Genomic DNA, 15,494 nt, shown 5'->3' on the forward strand with positions numbered 1-15,494 from the left:
TAGAATATTGGACTATATAAACAGAGGATTTGGGTATCTGATGTGTTCATCTGTCTTTCCATCAGCAGAGTAACTGAAAACTAAATAGTACAAAGCGATAGTTGCATATGGCAAAAGAAAGACTGAGTAAGAAAATGGATTAGTTCAAGCAAGGGCTGCTATAGAGAAATATAATGCTTCCTCTTGACTACATGCACATCAGTGGTGGGTTGTGGATCCCGTTGCAATCGGTACACTTCAATGGGGCCAGGCGCCCACCATGTGCATGCGGGCAGCGTGCGCATACGTACCCACTGCCTGAGACATTCCAGCTGCTTGGTGGAGCATCGCGGAAGCGCCATATGCTCCATGCACATGCGCAAATGCCTCAGTTGGCACAGATAGAGGTAAGGAGAGCCCTCTGGAGCACCATACCAGAATGGTACCTGGTGCTCCCATCAAGCACCGGTATGCCTGTACCGGGGCATACCAGTCATAACCCACCACTGATGCACATCCATGCATTCAGATGAATATGCTACGTTATTACACAGAAGAAAATAAAATGCCTCCTACTATTATGAAAGGAGTTCGGGAAAGGATTCCAGAAGCCATTCTCTGCATTCTCTCAGACATTGTTTTCCAGAAGTAACTGCTAGGGTATTGATTGGACTGACACTTTACATATGTTGGGTATCATGCATATTTCTAAATGCAGAATTTCTGTGCACATGAATGGATTTATTTGCTTATTGCTAAATTTTGTTTTAAAATATAAATTTCGTCATGTTGTGCATGGCTCACAAAATAATTTTCTTTTATTGCAGAGATTAATTTTTTATGGGCTGGTCATCAAGCACATCATAGTTCCGAACATTATAACTTACTCACAGCATTAAGGCAATCTATTCTGCAAAAATTTGCATCATGGGTGAGTATGTCTAGTGTGTAGTGCATGTCAAAGACAAAAAAAGAGTAAAACAAAGATCTTACAAAGTTTTAGAAACTATAAAAACGGAATAAATTGAACTAGAAAAAATTTGCTTTTAGATACTTTTAGATAGAGAACTATATGTACAGTGCCCTTACATATGAAGATCTAGTCTACATGTCAAACAAGGGTGCTTCGTCTTTCACCAATTCACTCTGTGTCATTCTGTGTATACTCAAGAAATGATATTCCGAGTAGAAGTACCATTGAGATGGAACTCTTTCCAGTTGAGATATGTTTAGCATCAAATTATGATGCATCTATTCACTTGGGCATTGAGTTAAAATGGTACAACTATGGCTCCTGATCTGATTTTTAAGCTGCTTCCCATTTTCAAACTCATTTTAATAATGAGACATAATTTTAAAATAAATTTCAAAAATCTAACTCTAATCTATAATTAAGGTATATTCTCTGCTTGTAAGACATTCTAATATATTGTTGGTCTATTTCTATGGTATGTATTACACTAAAAATTTAAAAACAAAACAAAAACCAACCCTTGATTACCATGAAATAGCATTTACACAATATATCCAATAAAAAAGAGAATAATTCGATAAATTATTAATTAATTTGATAATTCTCAACTAATGCAATAAGTGTGATCAGATGTAATTGAAACAGTAAATATAACTTATTTTGAAACGTTAGAATTTCTACTATATGTTAAAAAAATAAGGTGAGTATTAAGATATTTATTTGTAACTGATGAGAATTGTACCATGATAAAATGATTGTATTATAATCCCTCTGAATGATGAAAATAGAAAATGGGCTTGTTGCAAGGCACTCAGAGTGCCTTGCTTAGTGTGGCTTACAGTGACTTTTCCTTAGGTACTCTGTTTATTGCTTAGTTTAGCCTCTTTTCTTCTTAAGACAGTTAATTTGTCAAATGATCAAATACACCATGACCTCCATGGTGGATATGAGGGCAATCTTACTGTGACAGCCATTGATCACCATTCCTTCTCACACTATTGCTATAATTTGAACCAGAGCTACAAGAGGGTGAAGAAGTTTACTCTTTCGCATAAGTACTAGTCAACTTTGCTGACCCATGATCACAAAGCCTTTGGAACGGAATAGTTACAATGTTAGAAGTAAAAATGTAGTTTATTAATAAGCAACAGAAAATATGAAAATAGGTTCATTGAAAATAAGTTTAAAATGGAGTTGCAAACTATCTCACTTTATATTATGCCTACTTCTTTGAAAGTAATTCTTTACTGTTTTTATTGTGAGTTATTTCCACATAAGGCACTAAAGTCTTCCAGACCATGCATTAAAATTAAAATTAAAATTTGTCTTTGCTTTTTGATATATTTCACTAACATTCACCCTAAAAGCTCTGTAATGTAGATGTATAACAATTTAAACAAGTATCACAATAATGTGCTAATTAATATAATCACTAATCTAATAAACAACCTACACTGTTTAACATAATTGACGATTGGAATAAACTCATAAATGGATTAATAAGCAAGCAGATTAATTTATGTGGGTGAAGTTTTTCTCTTAATTAAAATGAGATGTTTTTGAAGATATGAGAGCTTATTAACTATAGAATCAGGACATATTTACATAAGCACTTGTTACAGAATGAGACCAAATATTCTAATTCATGTGGCATAATTAAAATCTCTGGACTCCAGTGAAGCAATTGGTTTCTATTTAGATGGACTCAACGAAGAAGCAAAAGTATTTTATGCTGCTTATTTTGTTTCACTGTGCTAAAAATGATTTTTTTTGTCATACCAAAATGGAAAATAATCAGACTTATCATAAGCTTTCTTTGTTGCTTTGGAAAAGGCTATATGCTGTCAGTTCAAAATTTTCTATTTCTCTGATAATAACTGTTCCAAATCCTTCTCTTAAAATGCTTTATATAAATATACACTAGTTATACAAGTCTTTGTTGGATAAAACTGCTAATGTTTTTGGCCTGGAGGTTTTTAGATTCTTTCTTAATGATAATTAAATGGAGGCACATGAGTTGTATGGAATGTATTGCTCCTTTAGGAATTCATCATTCTGAGTAGTAATGTATTCCATATCAAGAGCAACAAAATAGTTGAGTTAAGAAATTTAAAATAATAAAACATGGCAACCCATTTGGTTATTTTCTCATCTTTATCGCTACTAGAGTTCAAAGAAATATATTTCACTGCATTAGATTATCATAGGATGCCAAGAGTTTTCTGTTATCTGGCTCTTTCTGTTCATATTGTTTGAGACGTATCATGATTATGCACCTAAATTTACACCCACAATACAGAAAGTTGCACAATGGAATCCAACCTTCCCTAACTTGATTTTGGCTTAGGAAACCAAAATTTTAGTCCACTGTATTTAGAGAATAAGAAATTGCTGAAGTTTTGTGACTTAATTTCTTAAGTAAGTTTTGTGACTTACTTAATTTCAAGTAAGATTCCTTACTTGACAAATTTTGATTTTAAAAGAATATTTTGGTCATTATTATTTCCTTTTGTTTTTAGATATTTTACCTACCATTGGCTCTTTGCATTCCACCTTCAATATTCGTTGTTCATCTTCAGTTTAATCTCCTTTACCAGTTCTGGATACATACAGAGGTAAATTTAGACATTCAGCAGTGCCTGAATAACTAGATTGGATCAATGTCTTGAAAAACTATTTGAAGCTGATTTATTGTATTAGAAAATTATTTTTATAACTCATTTGAAAAGAAACCCAAATTTATTGTTATTTTTCATTCTCCATTATATACTCAATTATAACAAGTCTACAGGCACTTGGTCCCAGTTGTCATAAAAAATATTTGTTTGTTTCATTTATTTTGCCCTAACCAAAATATTTTAAACCATAACAAGCATAAACTAATACTATACATCTTCACCTTATAAAATGTTTAAAACTACAACATTAAAAAGAAAATTCCTATCTTAAATATTTTAAGAGAAATAAGACTATATTTATAATACATTTATAAATAATGAATCAATTTTTCCATTGGCTTCCTTGGTTTCTTCATGAATGTTGCAGTTTTGTGTGTATTTGTGTATTAAATATGATCAGTTTTTATTTTTTAAAAAATACATCGTAATCGAAGTATTTTTAATATGCCAAAATGGGTATGTTAATTCCCTTGAATTTATGCAAATGTGTTTTACATTTTTCTATACTTGGTGGACACTAATGATTACATGTGCTATTTTAAAATTGTTATTTATTTGTTTATTTTTTATATAGAACATATATTATAGATAGTGGTCCTTATCAGCTCTTAACAGAGACAGATCAAAACCTGCCTAACATCTGTTAAATACACCACTGCCGCCGCCACCACCATCAAAACATGAGGCTAAAATAATAACATTTTAAACGTGAAATTAGTTTTGAGTTCTTTCCTAAATTGTAGTTGGGAAAAGATGGATATGTTTCAGCTCTACTGTAATTATTTTCCATAATAGGAGAACTGCCATATAGAATGCTAAGTTCATCAATGATCTCAAATATGTCCATGATGGGACCCACCCAAAAAAAAAAAAAAAACCAATAACACCTGATGAGGAGAGCTGACATCGAGATGGCACAACGTGCGATCTTGGTGCTACGAGATTGCAGTCGAATTTCTGCCACTGGATGGTTCATTTGGACCTAAACCGTTCCGCAGAGATGGTGATTGAGAAGGGCACCTCCTAATGATCTCAGGGAAAGTCCCTGAAAGATCTAGAAATAGCCCTTTTTTTCTGACGACAGAAACACAGCTAATGAAGCTGTTGAAGTTCCAGCTCCAGAACAGGAAGAAAGCAGAAAGAGAAAGTGTGTCGAATTGGTGAGGAAATTTTGTTATTAGAGGAAGAAACTACCCAAGAAAAAAAATTAAGTTAAGATTGAAGACAGAAGACTGTAGGTGATCTGCATTGAACTTAGTGTGTTATCCAGTTTCTAATTTTTTTTTCATGGATGGAACTTTTGCAGGGGCTCCCTATTTTTTAAACTAATGGATTAATTCTTTCTTCTTCTTTTTCACCTTTGCTTATACCTATGGATTAAATTTTTCCTTTTTTTATAATGCTTGATTTGATTGATTGAATTGTTTTTGATCTCCATTTAAGGGTTTTTTTTTCTTTCTTAAGCTTGGAATATATAAAAGATAATAAGAAGGATTATAAAGAGGGTTGTAACAACAGGAAGAAAACCAGTTACACTGCCACTTAGAGGCTGGAGACTGGATACATTGTTTTTTCTTCTTTCTCTTTGATCACTTGAGATTCAAGGTTCTTTCAGTTTGTTTTCTGACAGTGATAGTAGGAAGAGCACAAGTTGTTTATACAGGTGCCTTTTTGAAGTTCTATCACTAGTTATTGGAGTGAAGACAACATTTTGACTTGAAAGATAATAAATGAACCTGTTTGAAGTTTATTAAAATAGCCTTGAACCCTATAGTAGCAGTATCTGCAAAATTGAAAGAATGGCTCAGCAGGAAAAAGAAACTGTAACATGATTATGTTTGAAATTCAAAATTTATTAGTTGTGACAGAGAGAATTGAAAAGAGATTGGAGAATATGGAATACAAAACAGAAAAATCTGATGGAGAAACTGAGGATGTTTACCAAATGAAGAAAGTGGAGGACAGAGTTCAAAAGATGGAAGAAAAAAATGAGCAAAGATATAAGAAAACTGTGGATACTGATAACAAAGTGAGCGTGGCTGGTAATGGCAAGAGCTGAATATGGAAAGGGGAGATAGATGGATTGGAATTCTAACCCAGACTTCAAAGCACAGAAGAAGAAAAGAGAAAAATTGACGGAGATAATCAGAGAAATCTTGACAGAAGCACTAGCGATAACCAAATATAAGCTAATGGAAGGAACAGATGTTGGGTTTCAAGTTTTTATGAGATATGAAAAGAATAAGATGTTGCCAAAGGAAGTTTATACAAGATTTATTAAGAGAGTAACTAGAACATTAATGCTACAAATGGTTATTTTAATTCTTAAATGCATTTTGAATAGGGCTAAGAAGACAACTGGGGATCAGAATAAATGTTTCAACATAGGGATGATGTAAGAGTCAAGAGATAATCCTTGTGCTGCTGTATATGGAATTAGAGGCAATTTTCAGACTATCTTTAAGAGTCATTCCTTTTACTACATTAGCTCTATTAGACTCATGACTTCAGAAATCCAATTTCCATTGCCCTCTTAAGAAAATATATAACACAGTTTAAGGATCAAATTATATTGTCAGCATATAGACAAGTAATTTTACACCTAGTTATCATCCCATTTATTAAAACATCTGATACTAATTTTCACTTTAGATGAATAGATAATGCTCAAAATCTGTTGTCATACAAAAATATGTAACTTTTCACCATCCTGAATTGGTCAATACCTTTACCTTTACCTTTATTTTCGATTTTTATACCGCCCCCTCTCCCCAAAGGGACTCGGGGCGGTGTACAGTAAAAAACAGATAAAATAGAATACAAACATACAAACATACAAACATAGAAGAGGAGGCAATACGACACTGTACAGGTAAAGCAAATAAAAACAGTATATCAGCAATCCTAAAAAATACCCAGTTAAAATTACCCAGTTAAAATATATAATAGACATGTATAATGTTTTGGATTCTCTTTAACTAGTTTTAGGACTTGGGTGGAAATGTTTTTAGAACAGATTTATCCAGACATATTGAAAATTTAGTAAATGTTAATTACTGCTGTATATCCATAAGTGTTATTTTGTACCTAGATTTACAATATTTTGCTTTAGTAATGTTTGCTATAGGAATACTACCATTCTTACAATCACACCATAGACATCTGTCTCTAGTTTGTGGCCCTACCAGATATATTGTGCTATAAAGTCATAATTTTCAACCACACATATAATCCACTACAAAGTAGTAAAATAGGTTTTGTATTAGGGCTTATATTTTGATATAATGTGTTTAGAATAAACTGCATACATATTCATTTTGTGTTATTTCTGGTACTTTATTCTTTTCTCCTTAATTTTTTTGTCTTTTAATGACCTTGTAATCCCTTGCATCTGTGTGGAGTTGGGCAACTGAGTGGAACTGAGTGTTTACCGGCCAATGCCCTTCCTGTCACCATTGCAAAGTTCGCAGCAGATATTTATTTATTGTGCCCCAGAGGGAGAAATATCTGCTGCTACCTATGATCAAACTCACTCTCCTGATTGTGAGGCAAGAACTCCATCTCTAGGCCACTGCACCACTTATTCTCACTATATATACCCACATCTTATTAATGTGCATTTCTTGATTAAGACTTTATAAATTAGATTAATTAGATAATCAACAGTTGATTAGTGTCTTTAGTTTAAATGTTCAGTGTTTTTAATCCTTGGGATTCAATCTCTGGCACAATCGGAGGGTATCAGATTGAATTCAGACATTAAGGGATGTCTTCATATTATTCATGCTGACTTAATGTATTATTATTATTTATTTTAAAACTTTAAGTGTACAGACCTATTGAAGTTACACTGTATTTAATGAGCCTTACTTATAGTCATGCATTAGTTGCACTGTAGTTTATATATTTTACTTGTATAATAATCTAAAATTTGAAATTGGTTTGTATTAAATGTAGATATTAACCAATACATATGTCAGATCTGAATAGCCTCATGTCCTGAGAATTCACATATTATGTTATTTTTCTGTGCATTCATATGAACAAGCTCTATATGTACAGTTCTGAGTATACGAAAGCTCTCCCTGGTCCCGAGCCAGTCTTTTGAAGTCTCTACATGTATTTCTGTAAACCTAACTGCTCCTCCTTTCATAGAGATCATAAGATACAGGGCTCCTGTCCAGGAGTGGGTTGCTGCCAGCATTACTGCCAGTTCGGTGTGTGCAATTCAGTGCTCTGTGTGCATGCACATTTGCACAAAAATAGGTCTGTGCATGCGCAAAATGTTAAAAAAATGGAAAAAAAATTCTGCACTGAAAATTGTTCTGCACATGTGCAGAACCGAAAATCAAGATGGTGGCACTGTAGGATAATCAGTTCATGGGTGTGGCAGGCCTGGGTCACTGCCAGTTCCAGTGACGCAGGCCGCCAAACCACTACCAGTTTGGCCGAACCGGTCTGAACTGGTAGGTACAGATATGACATAATTAGATTGCTTGATTCAGATATACTAGAAGGACCATCTGACTTGAGTTCCAACAGGCAGCCAAATATCTTATCAAACATTATAGGTGATTATAGATGCATTATATGCCAAGTTCAGTCATAGGTTTAGAAATGTGGGTTTAGAAATAAAACAACAAAAAATCAGATGCCAGCACTCTGCCCTCAAGATAATTTATTACAAATATGACCTTGTGTTTCTTCTCTAAACAGTTTTGAACCCTAAATCTTCACTTCTTCATACCCAGAATATAGTTATATTAGAATTCAAACCCCCATGAATCCCTTTATGATCCCAACAGGCTGGTTCTTTTAGCTTGTTTTTACTTGCAAACCAAAAATATTATTGTTTCACTCCTCAGTGTGGAAATTTGGCTACCTCCATATTACATGCTTACTGAAGTAGAAAACTGCCTAATCAGATAGGAAAACATTTGGCGATGAATAAATCAGGATTTGCCGAAAATTTCAAAGTGTGCAAGCAAGCAGACAAGCGCATATCCTAGGGTTTTTGCTGTTCCCAGGTCCCCTGTGGAGAATTCACATGGCAAGTATGGCCACCAAGTCCATCTGTAAAAATACATGGCTGGCTTATTTTGAATTAACACAACAACTTTAGTAGAAAAGCAAACCATGCTTTTATTTTTATGTTTCCTCACCAGATGGTCTCAAATATGGATTCATATTCTAAGGGTGTGTGTGTGTAAGTCATGCTGCATTTGGTTAAGGAAAGTATAATAGTATTTTGAAGAAAAATACATTATCTAACAGTTTGATTAGTATAAATAAAAGTTCCTCGCCTCCTAAGCTTGATTGGATGTTTATTTATAGGAAAGAGTTCTGTGTATTTATATATTTTTGTTTTATTTTTAAATGAATGAAAATAATTACAGCTACATATATAACAAAAGTTTTTTTAAATCAGTATATTTCTCAAAAATTGGTGCTAAACATCTACAAATGCTATTGAGAGCAACCTGCATATTTTGTTATATGCAACTTTCCTGGTTCTCAAATTGTGTGAATTAATGTCCAGAGAACCGAAGCAGACTTAATAACAGTTCCATTTATTAAGTAGTAAAATAGACTATGGCATCCCTGTAAGTTTACTATGGCACTCTGGGGCCCTGTGATGTGCAGTTTTTGTTGTTTAGTTGCCAGATCTGTCAAATTCTCTGTGACCCCCATGGACCACAGCACATCATCCCTCCCCTCCCCGACCTGTATTGTCTCTTGGAGTCATTGATGTCCACTGCATGTCATTGTCTGCCGTCCCCTCGTCCTTTTGCCTTCAATCTTTCCCAACATCATGGTCTTTTGCAATGAGGACCACTGTTATATGTGGATTAATATTACAGTATTAATACAATGTAGTTATATTGCACTGATGATACTATGGAATATGTAGTATGGTGTTATTTTATGGCCCATGGTTTCTCAAATTACCTTGAATTCACCAGGTAGAAATATACAGAACATTAGAAGGGTCATTGATTAGAAAATGCTATATTTCACAAAATAGATTAAATACAGATTTGTGTGTAGTAATGATATAAGCTTGTTTCACAAGGTATAAAATTTTCCTTGGATAAGGGAAATACACAATTCCCCCGCCCCTTATTTGAACAAAAATTGCATTCAATACCTTGTGGTACTAATAGATTAAATAAAGAGTAAAACATATTAAATTAAAGATTTGTGTGCAGTAATGATATAAAGCTTCGCGTCACAAGGTGTAAAACTTCCCTCGGATCTCATCACATGGATTATTTTCCATTATTTAAACACAAATTGCATTTAATACCTAGCAATACTAACAGGAAAAAAGTTTCCCAGTATTCAGCCAGGCTCTAAGGTCACAAATTGACATATATAACTGTTGCAAAAAATTCTGCAAAATTAATCCAACCCTAAAATTTGCAAAGGAATCAATTTATTTCTCACTATAGTATATCACTTTTTTATTTATATGAAGTAAATGCATGTGTATGTATGGATATAAATTATATATACACATATAAGCATAACATATACAATGTATAACAGCACTGATTAAAACAGATTATAGACATTATAAACTAATGAGGCAACAAGGATATGAAATTTTTAACAGACCAGATGCTTTCTTTTTTTGAGACAAATGTCAAACTATACTTGACAAATATGTTCAAGACAAATTTAGAGCTATATTCTGAAAACAATGTAGTGACGACAATCACTAAATTTAAATGTTATTGAAATGAAATACAATTATTAGGATACTGCTTAAGTCTTAATATTTTTTGCTTGTGATAATTTCAAACCAAAAATATAGATTTCTGAAGGCCACATCCCCAAGTTTTCAGGACTACATAAAAACTTAGATTGTATCTGAAAGATATAAGAACTGAATGGTTATTTGTTCAAACACAGCAGTAGTAGGAGTAATATTTGTAGCAGTATATCTATCTTATTTATACTAGTCAATAACAAATTCATAATTGTTTTAAAATTCCAGGATGAAATGATTGTGCTGAATTTCTTTACTGTGCTTCTGGCATAATCCATGGAAACTAAACAAGTATCGATACATAATGTATCGAAGCTATGATACATAGCGTCATCAAAAAAGATGGCTAGCACGCCCATTTTGGCAATTTCAATTATCTGTGTGTAAATGTGTGATTCCAGAACTACCTTTATTCCTTTCATTAAGGGCTGACTGAATACATGCTTCTAATTGCAGTGAAGAGAAGCTGCTTTAAGCAATATAATCATCCTTCCCATTTCATGACATGTTTGTAAATCTTTTTATATCACTTTTTATTGAACAATATTTTTAGTCCATTTGGGTGATGAGAATAACTTAAGCATAAGATAGTCAACATTATATATAGCTTGTCCTCCTACCCTTCTTGCAACACTTTCTCGTGTGTGAATAACATCGGTGTTTTGTTCTGTGATTTGAACTGCAGCCTACTGCTGTGCTAGAGATGTGGGCCAGAGGTTAAAATCAAACTCTTCAAAGGATCCATATTGTAAGCAATGCTGTTCGCAGGGATTTAAAAAAATCAAGTGTCTACTTTGATCAAAAGTAAAGCCCTAAGCCACTTCTAAGCAAAGCCAAAAAGTATGAATTGGCCTATAATACTTCTGTTGAAAATCTAAATATGGTATATTTTTACTAAAGCATTTCAATGTTTATCTTAAAAACAAGCTGAAACTTGCTAAAGCAAAGTTAGTGTGGTATTTTAGATAAACTGCTGATTTTTCATTTTATGAATCACAATTCATGGAGAATCCTTTAAAATAAGTAGAATCCAGTTAAGTTTTTATTCAAAAGCAAGTACCTATGATTTGAATGAGGCCTTCTCCCAAGCAAGTGTGTACAGGATTCATCCTTCTTAAAACGATAATGCTTTAAGAAGAAAATAGAATTAACTTGAAATGTGGAGATTTTTGTTCCAATCTAAGATAATTTGGGGAGCTTGAATTTATTTTGGGACAATATTCAAACAAACATTTTTGTTGTCTTTAAGTTTTGAATATTAAGAATAGAAATAATCATCTTATTGCTGGAAGGATCTGATCTTTAGAAATAAAATTGTGACTCAGATAAATATGTGATCATAATTAAAATACTTTTAGGTAATAGATTTCTTATTTAGTCATAAAAATATAATTTGAAATTATATCAATTTTATATTTGGAAAAAGAGCATACCATATAAACACACCTCATTTTACTGCACTGAAATAATAATTTAAGATTAATAAATATTGCCATGAATAACTGAATGTACAAGGTTATAATTTTTCTTGCAAGTTTTCTCAATTTCTTAACTATTTTTTCTATTGGTATGTGAGTTTGTAAATTCTACATTTACAGAGTTGAAAAGTATAATGACTAAAAATCAAATGTAAGGAGAGGCAGGTTCAGATATCTGCTCAAATATGCAAGAGATGATCTGAACAGATAATACATGGTGTAACTTGAAGTTTTACACAATACTGTTTTAAAAATAGAATTCAACAAATATTCCCTGGGACTCCTTCAGAAAAGATTATGATAAAATTATAATACTATATGAATGAAAAACAACTTAATAGCAAATAATCAAAATGATAGCATATATTATAGAAGTCATTCTGAATTGTTATTGTTGTTGTGTTATTGCATACTGTAGAAATATCCTTTTCAGCTATAAAAACTGACTGAGTTTTCTGAGTTAATTAAACATTTGTTAATCTGTTTTCCTACCCTTTGTTTTCTTGTGTTGTAGCATCTGCTATTATTTTATTGAGCTCCAATCCATTGTAATTATACTGCATGTTTTATTGTTTTTTCCAAAGGTCATTGAAAATCTCGGTCCGTTGGAGTTTATTCTCAATACTCCTAGTCATCATAGAGTTCATCATGGTAGGCAACACTGGATGTTACGACGCTATAATAGTGTACTTATTTTGTTAAATATTATTCAGTGTGAGAAAGATAGAATTCTCTTTTGGGTAAGTGAATCTTTTGGGTAGTGTTCTAAAATCTTACAAATGTCATGGGTTCTTATTTCTAAATTAGATACTGATTACCTGTGGATAGATTATATGGTTATTTCTGTCTGTCTGTCCAAGTATTTTACTTATACAGACACAGACACACCCAGAGAGTGACAGAGATATTATGAAATAATTATAAGTGATGGCCTTGATGTAAATTAGGTTAATAATGCTTAATTGAAATTATTCAGCATTTAAGTAATAATAATGACTCTTTTCTCCTTTGTGTCAATGTCTGGTTTCAGCTTAATATATTGTTCCAATCCAATGGGAAAATGCCTTATTTTTTTCTGTTTAGGCAGAAATCGATATTGTATTGATAAAAACTATGGTGGTACATTAATTATTTGGGACAGAATTTTTGGTAAGTCACTTTTGTCATTACCTTATGTTCAGATTACTGTAAAAATGCTCTTTCTTGGACTGTCTTTGAAGATTACTTAAACATTTCTGAATGTGGCTCTAACTTGATAACACAACAAGGTTAGAATCAGTAGAATCAGAAGTTAAAGAAGTTAATTTTTTCAGGTTTCTGGGTATAATTCAAAATAAATGTAATAGTTTACAAGTATTACATTTCAACTAGAAATAGGACTGCAACAATTTATATAACTTATTAAGACAATTCAAGAATAAAGAATAAGTCATATATATTGGGGTAAAAATAGAAAAACAAACAAAAGGAAATTCAGATAGTCCTCAAGAAGTAGGCCAAATGACGAAGACACGTTTCAAGTTTTCTGACACATTTATCCCATCCAAGCTAACATAATACTTGTTAATGGTCAGCTTTATTTCTATCTTATTTTTTACTATCAGTGTGATAAGCAATGTAAAGCCCTTTATCAACCATTGCAGAATGATCTTCCCTGACCAGAGTCTCCTTGACTTATACACTGTCGCAGGGTATGATTTTTATTACCCTTCTCCTCACCCTCACCCCAACAGGTCTAAGGAGGCAGGTTTATGGAAACAAGCTAGAAACAGTAAGAAGACTGCTGTTTTTCTGTGAGTTTATTAGGTAGTTATTAGGCTGACTGTATAGTAAGTAGATGATTAATTTATTATATACACCAACATATTTTAGTTTAGTGTTTTTTGGCTTTCTGGTTTTAAGATTATTTTATTTGATGTTATAAGCCATCCAAGGAATGTCATGTGGATCATATCTATGCATGAATAAAATAAAATAAAATAATATTTTTCTTTAAATTTTATTTTTTAAGCATTGCATTTATATTCCATCTAGGTACCTTTGCTGCAGAAAAAGATAAAGTTGTATATGGTCTAACACACCCCATAAATACTTTTGAATCCTTAAAAGTTCAGGTAGTCCTTTTTATTAAATTTGCCTATTTTATTAGTACGTTTTAATAAAAGTTCTAAATCTAACTATCTCATTTTCCCCCCTAGGATGGTGATTATGTTCAAGCATCATTGCTTCCCATGGATTATAACAAGTAGTCCTTGAGTTACAAATGTAATAGAGCCTGCCCATTCCATTCATAACCCAAGGATTTGTGGGAGTGAATCTCATATCTTGAATGAGATCACTGCTTTTGCCCGTATATTCGCTAATTCAATGTGTGGGCGAATGTGGGGTTTGTTAAGTGCACATGAGGTATTTCTGGGTGGGGGAATCTATGTAGGGGCCTAGTGATAGAACAGGCCACCTACTTTCGACTATCCAAGGCTTCCCCCGACCCACAGACACCTCATGTCCTCAATCCTGCCATGCCTGGTGACTTACCTTATGAAAATCTCTCTCCTCTCCAGCTGTTTCTTTGCCTGCTTCCTCCTTTCTTGTCAGGAAAAGGCTTGACGAGGCCTCTGATAATGAAAAATGAGGCCTGGGAGGCCATGCAGAGCCTTCTGGACTTCCTGTCTGTCTGGAGAGCGGCTTGAGGCCTTTGGTGATGAAAAAGGAGATTCGGAAGGCCCCACGTGACCTTCCAGGCCTTCTTTTTCACCACCACTTGAAGATTGCGCCCTTTAGGCTTTGGCGGCCCTTTTCAAAAAGCCTTTGCCAGTAGTAACAGAGTTTTGGAGGGACACACCCGCTCCTGCAAAGCTCTGCTGGTGCCAACAAAAGCTTTTTCCAAAGGGCTGCCAAAGTTTATAGGAGCACAATCTTGCTGCAAGTTTCAGCAAAGAAACGGCAAATGGAGGAAAAGCCTGAAGAAGCTTCCCTCTGTTTGCAAAAATCAAGGCCCCAATCCACAGATAATAAGGCCTAAAGCGCGAGATCACATGAGATCTGTAGAACAAGATCTCATGCTACTGATCTTTCATGACCTCATGGTATGACCTCTAGGTTTAGAGTTCTCTGTTCTCTGGGAATGCATTGAAAGCCTAAAGTAATGAAGTAGGCAAAGAAAGTGTGACAGAGGGGAGACCGTCTGAAGGTGAGTTTCCACAGGTGAAGTGACAGCCCCGGGGGGGGGGGAATAGGTGGGGCAAATGTTGCAGAGCCTTTGTGGTCATTCGTAAGAGCAAACAACTGCTATGGTGTTGTAATATTCATAATTTAAGGAACTTGTTTATAAAAGCTAGGCCGCTTATCACATAACTTCGAATGTTCACTAAGGGAACACTCCTAACCCGGGGATTACCTTTATGTGAGATTCCAGGTGAAAAGCTCTGAAATAGTCTCAACTTTTGTTTAAAAAAAATCCCTTTCTATTTTGCCTATTCTGTCCACTTAGTGAGCTCCTTAATTCCCACCTCCACTGGGCTTTCTGCTTCTCTTCTGCCCACTTTTTAAGTTTCATATTATTTGTAGTTTCATTTTTTACTTGTATTCATTTACTGCTTTGATATTGTTATGTT

The 15,494-nt window shown here is 33.6% G+C and overlaps 1 protein-coding gene across 2 annotated transcripts in view; it reads left to right on the top strand.

Moving 5' to 3' along the window:
* Nucleotides 1-15,494, top strand: part of AGMO (alkylglycerol monooxygenase) — a 148,853-nt gene that overhangs the window by 47,605 nt on the left and 85,754 nt on the right. For both annotated transcript variants that reach the window (XR_014173536.1, XM_081932176.1), the window contains exons 4-8: nt 807-910; nt 3,472-3,567; nt 12,465-12,531; nt 12,964-13,029; nt 13,915-13,994. Coding sequence is in view for 1 of the 2 variants with exons in the window: in XM_081932176.1 (XP_081788302.1) it covers nt 807-910; nt 3,472-3,567; nt 12,465-12,531; nt 12,964-13,029; nt 13,915-13,994 (413 nt within the window). In the remaining variant the exon portion in view is untranslated. The remainder of the gene's footprint in view (nt 1-806; nt 911-3,471; nt 3,568-12,464; nt 12,532-12,963; nt 13,030-13,914; nt 13,995-15,494) is intronic.

The sequence above is a fragment of the Natrix helvetica genome (genome assembly GCF_964273705.1).
Source record: "Natrix helvetica genome assembly, chromosome: Z".
NCBI classification, from domain to species: domain Eukaryota; kingdom Metazoa; phylum Chordata; class Lepidosauria; order Squamata; family Natricidae; genus Natrix; species Natrix helvetica.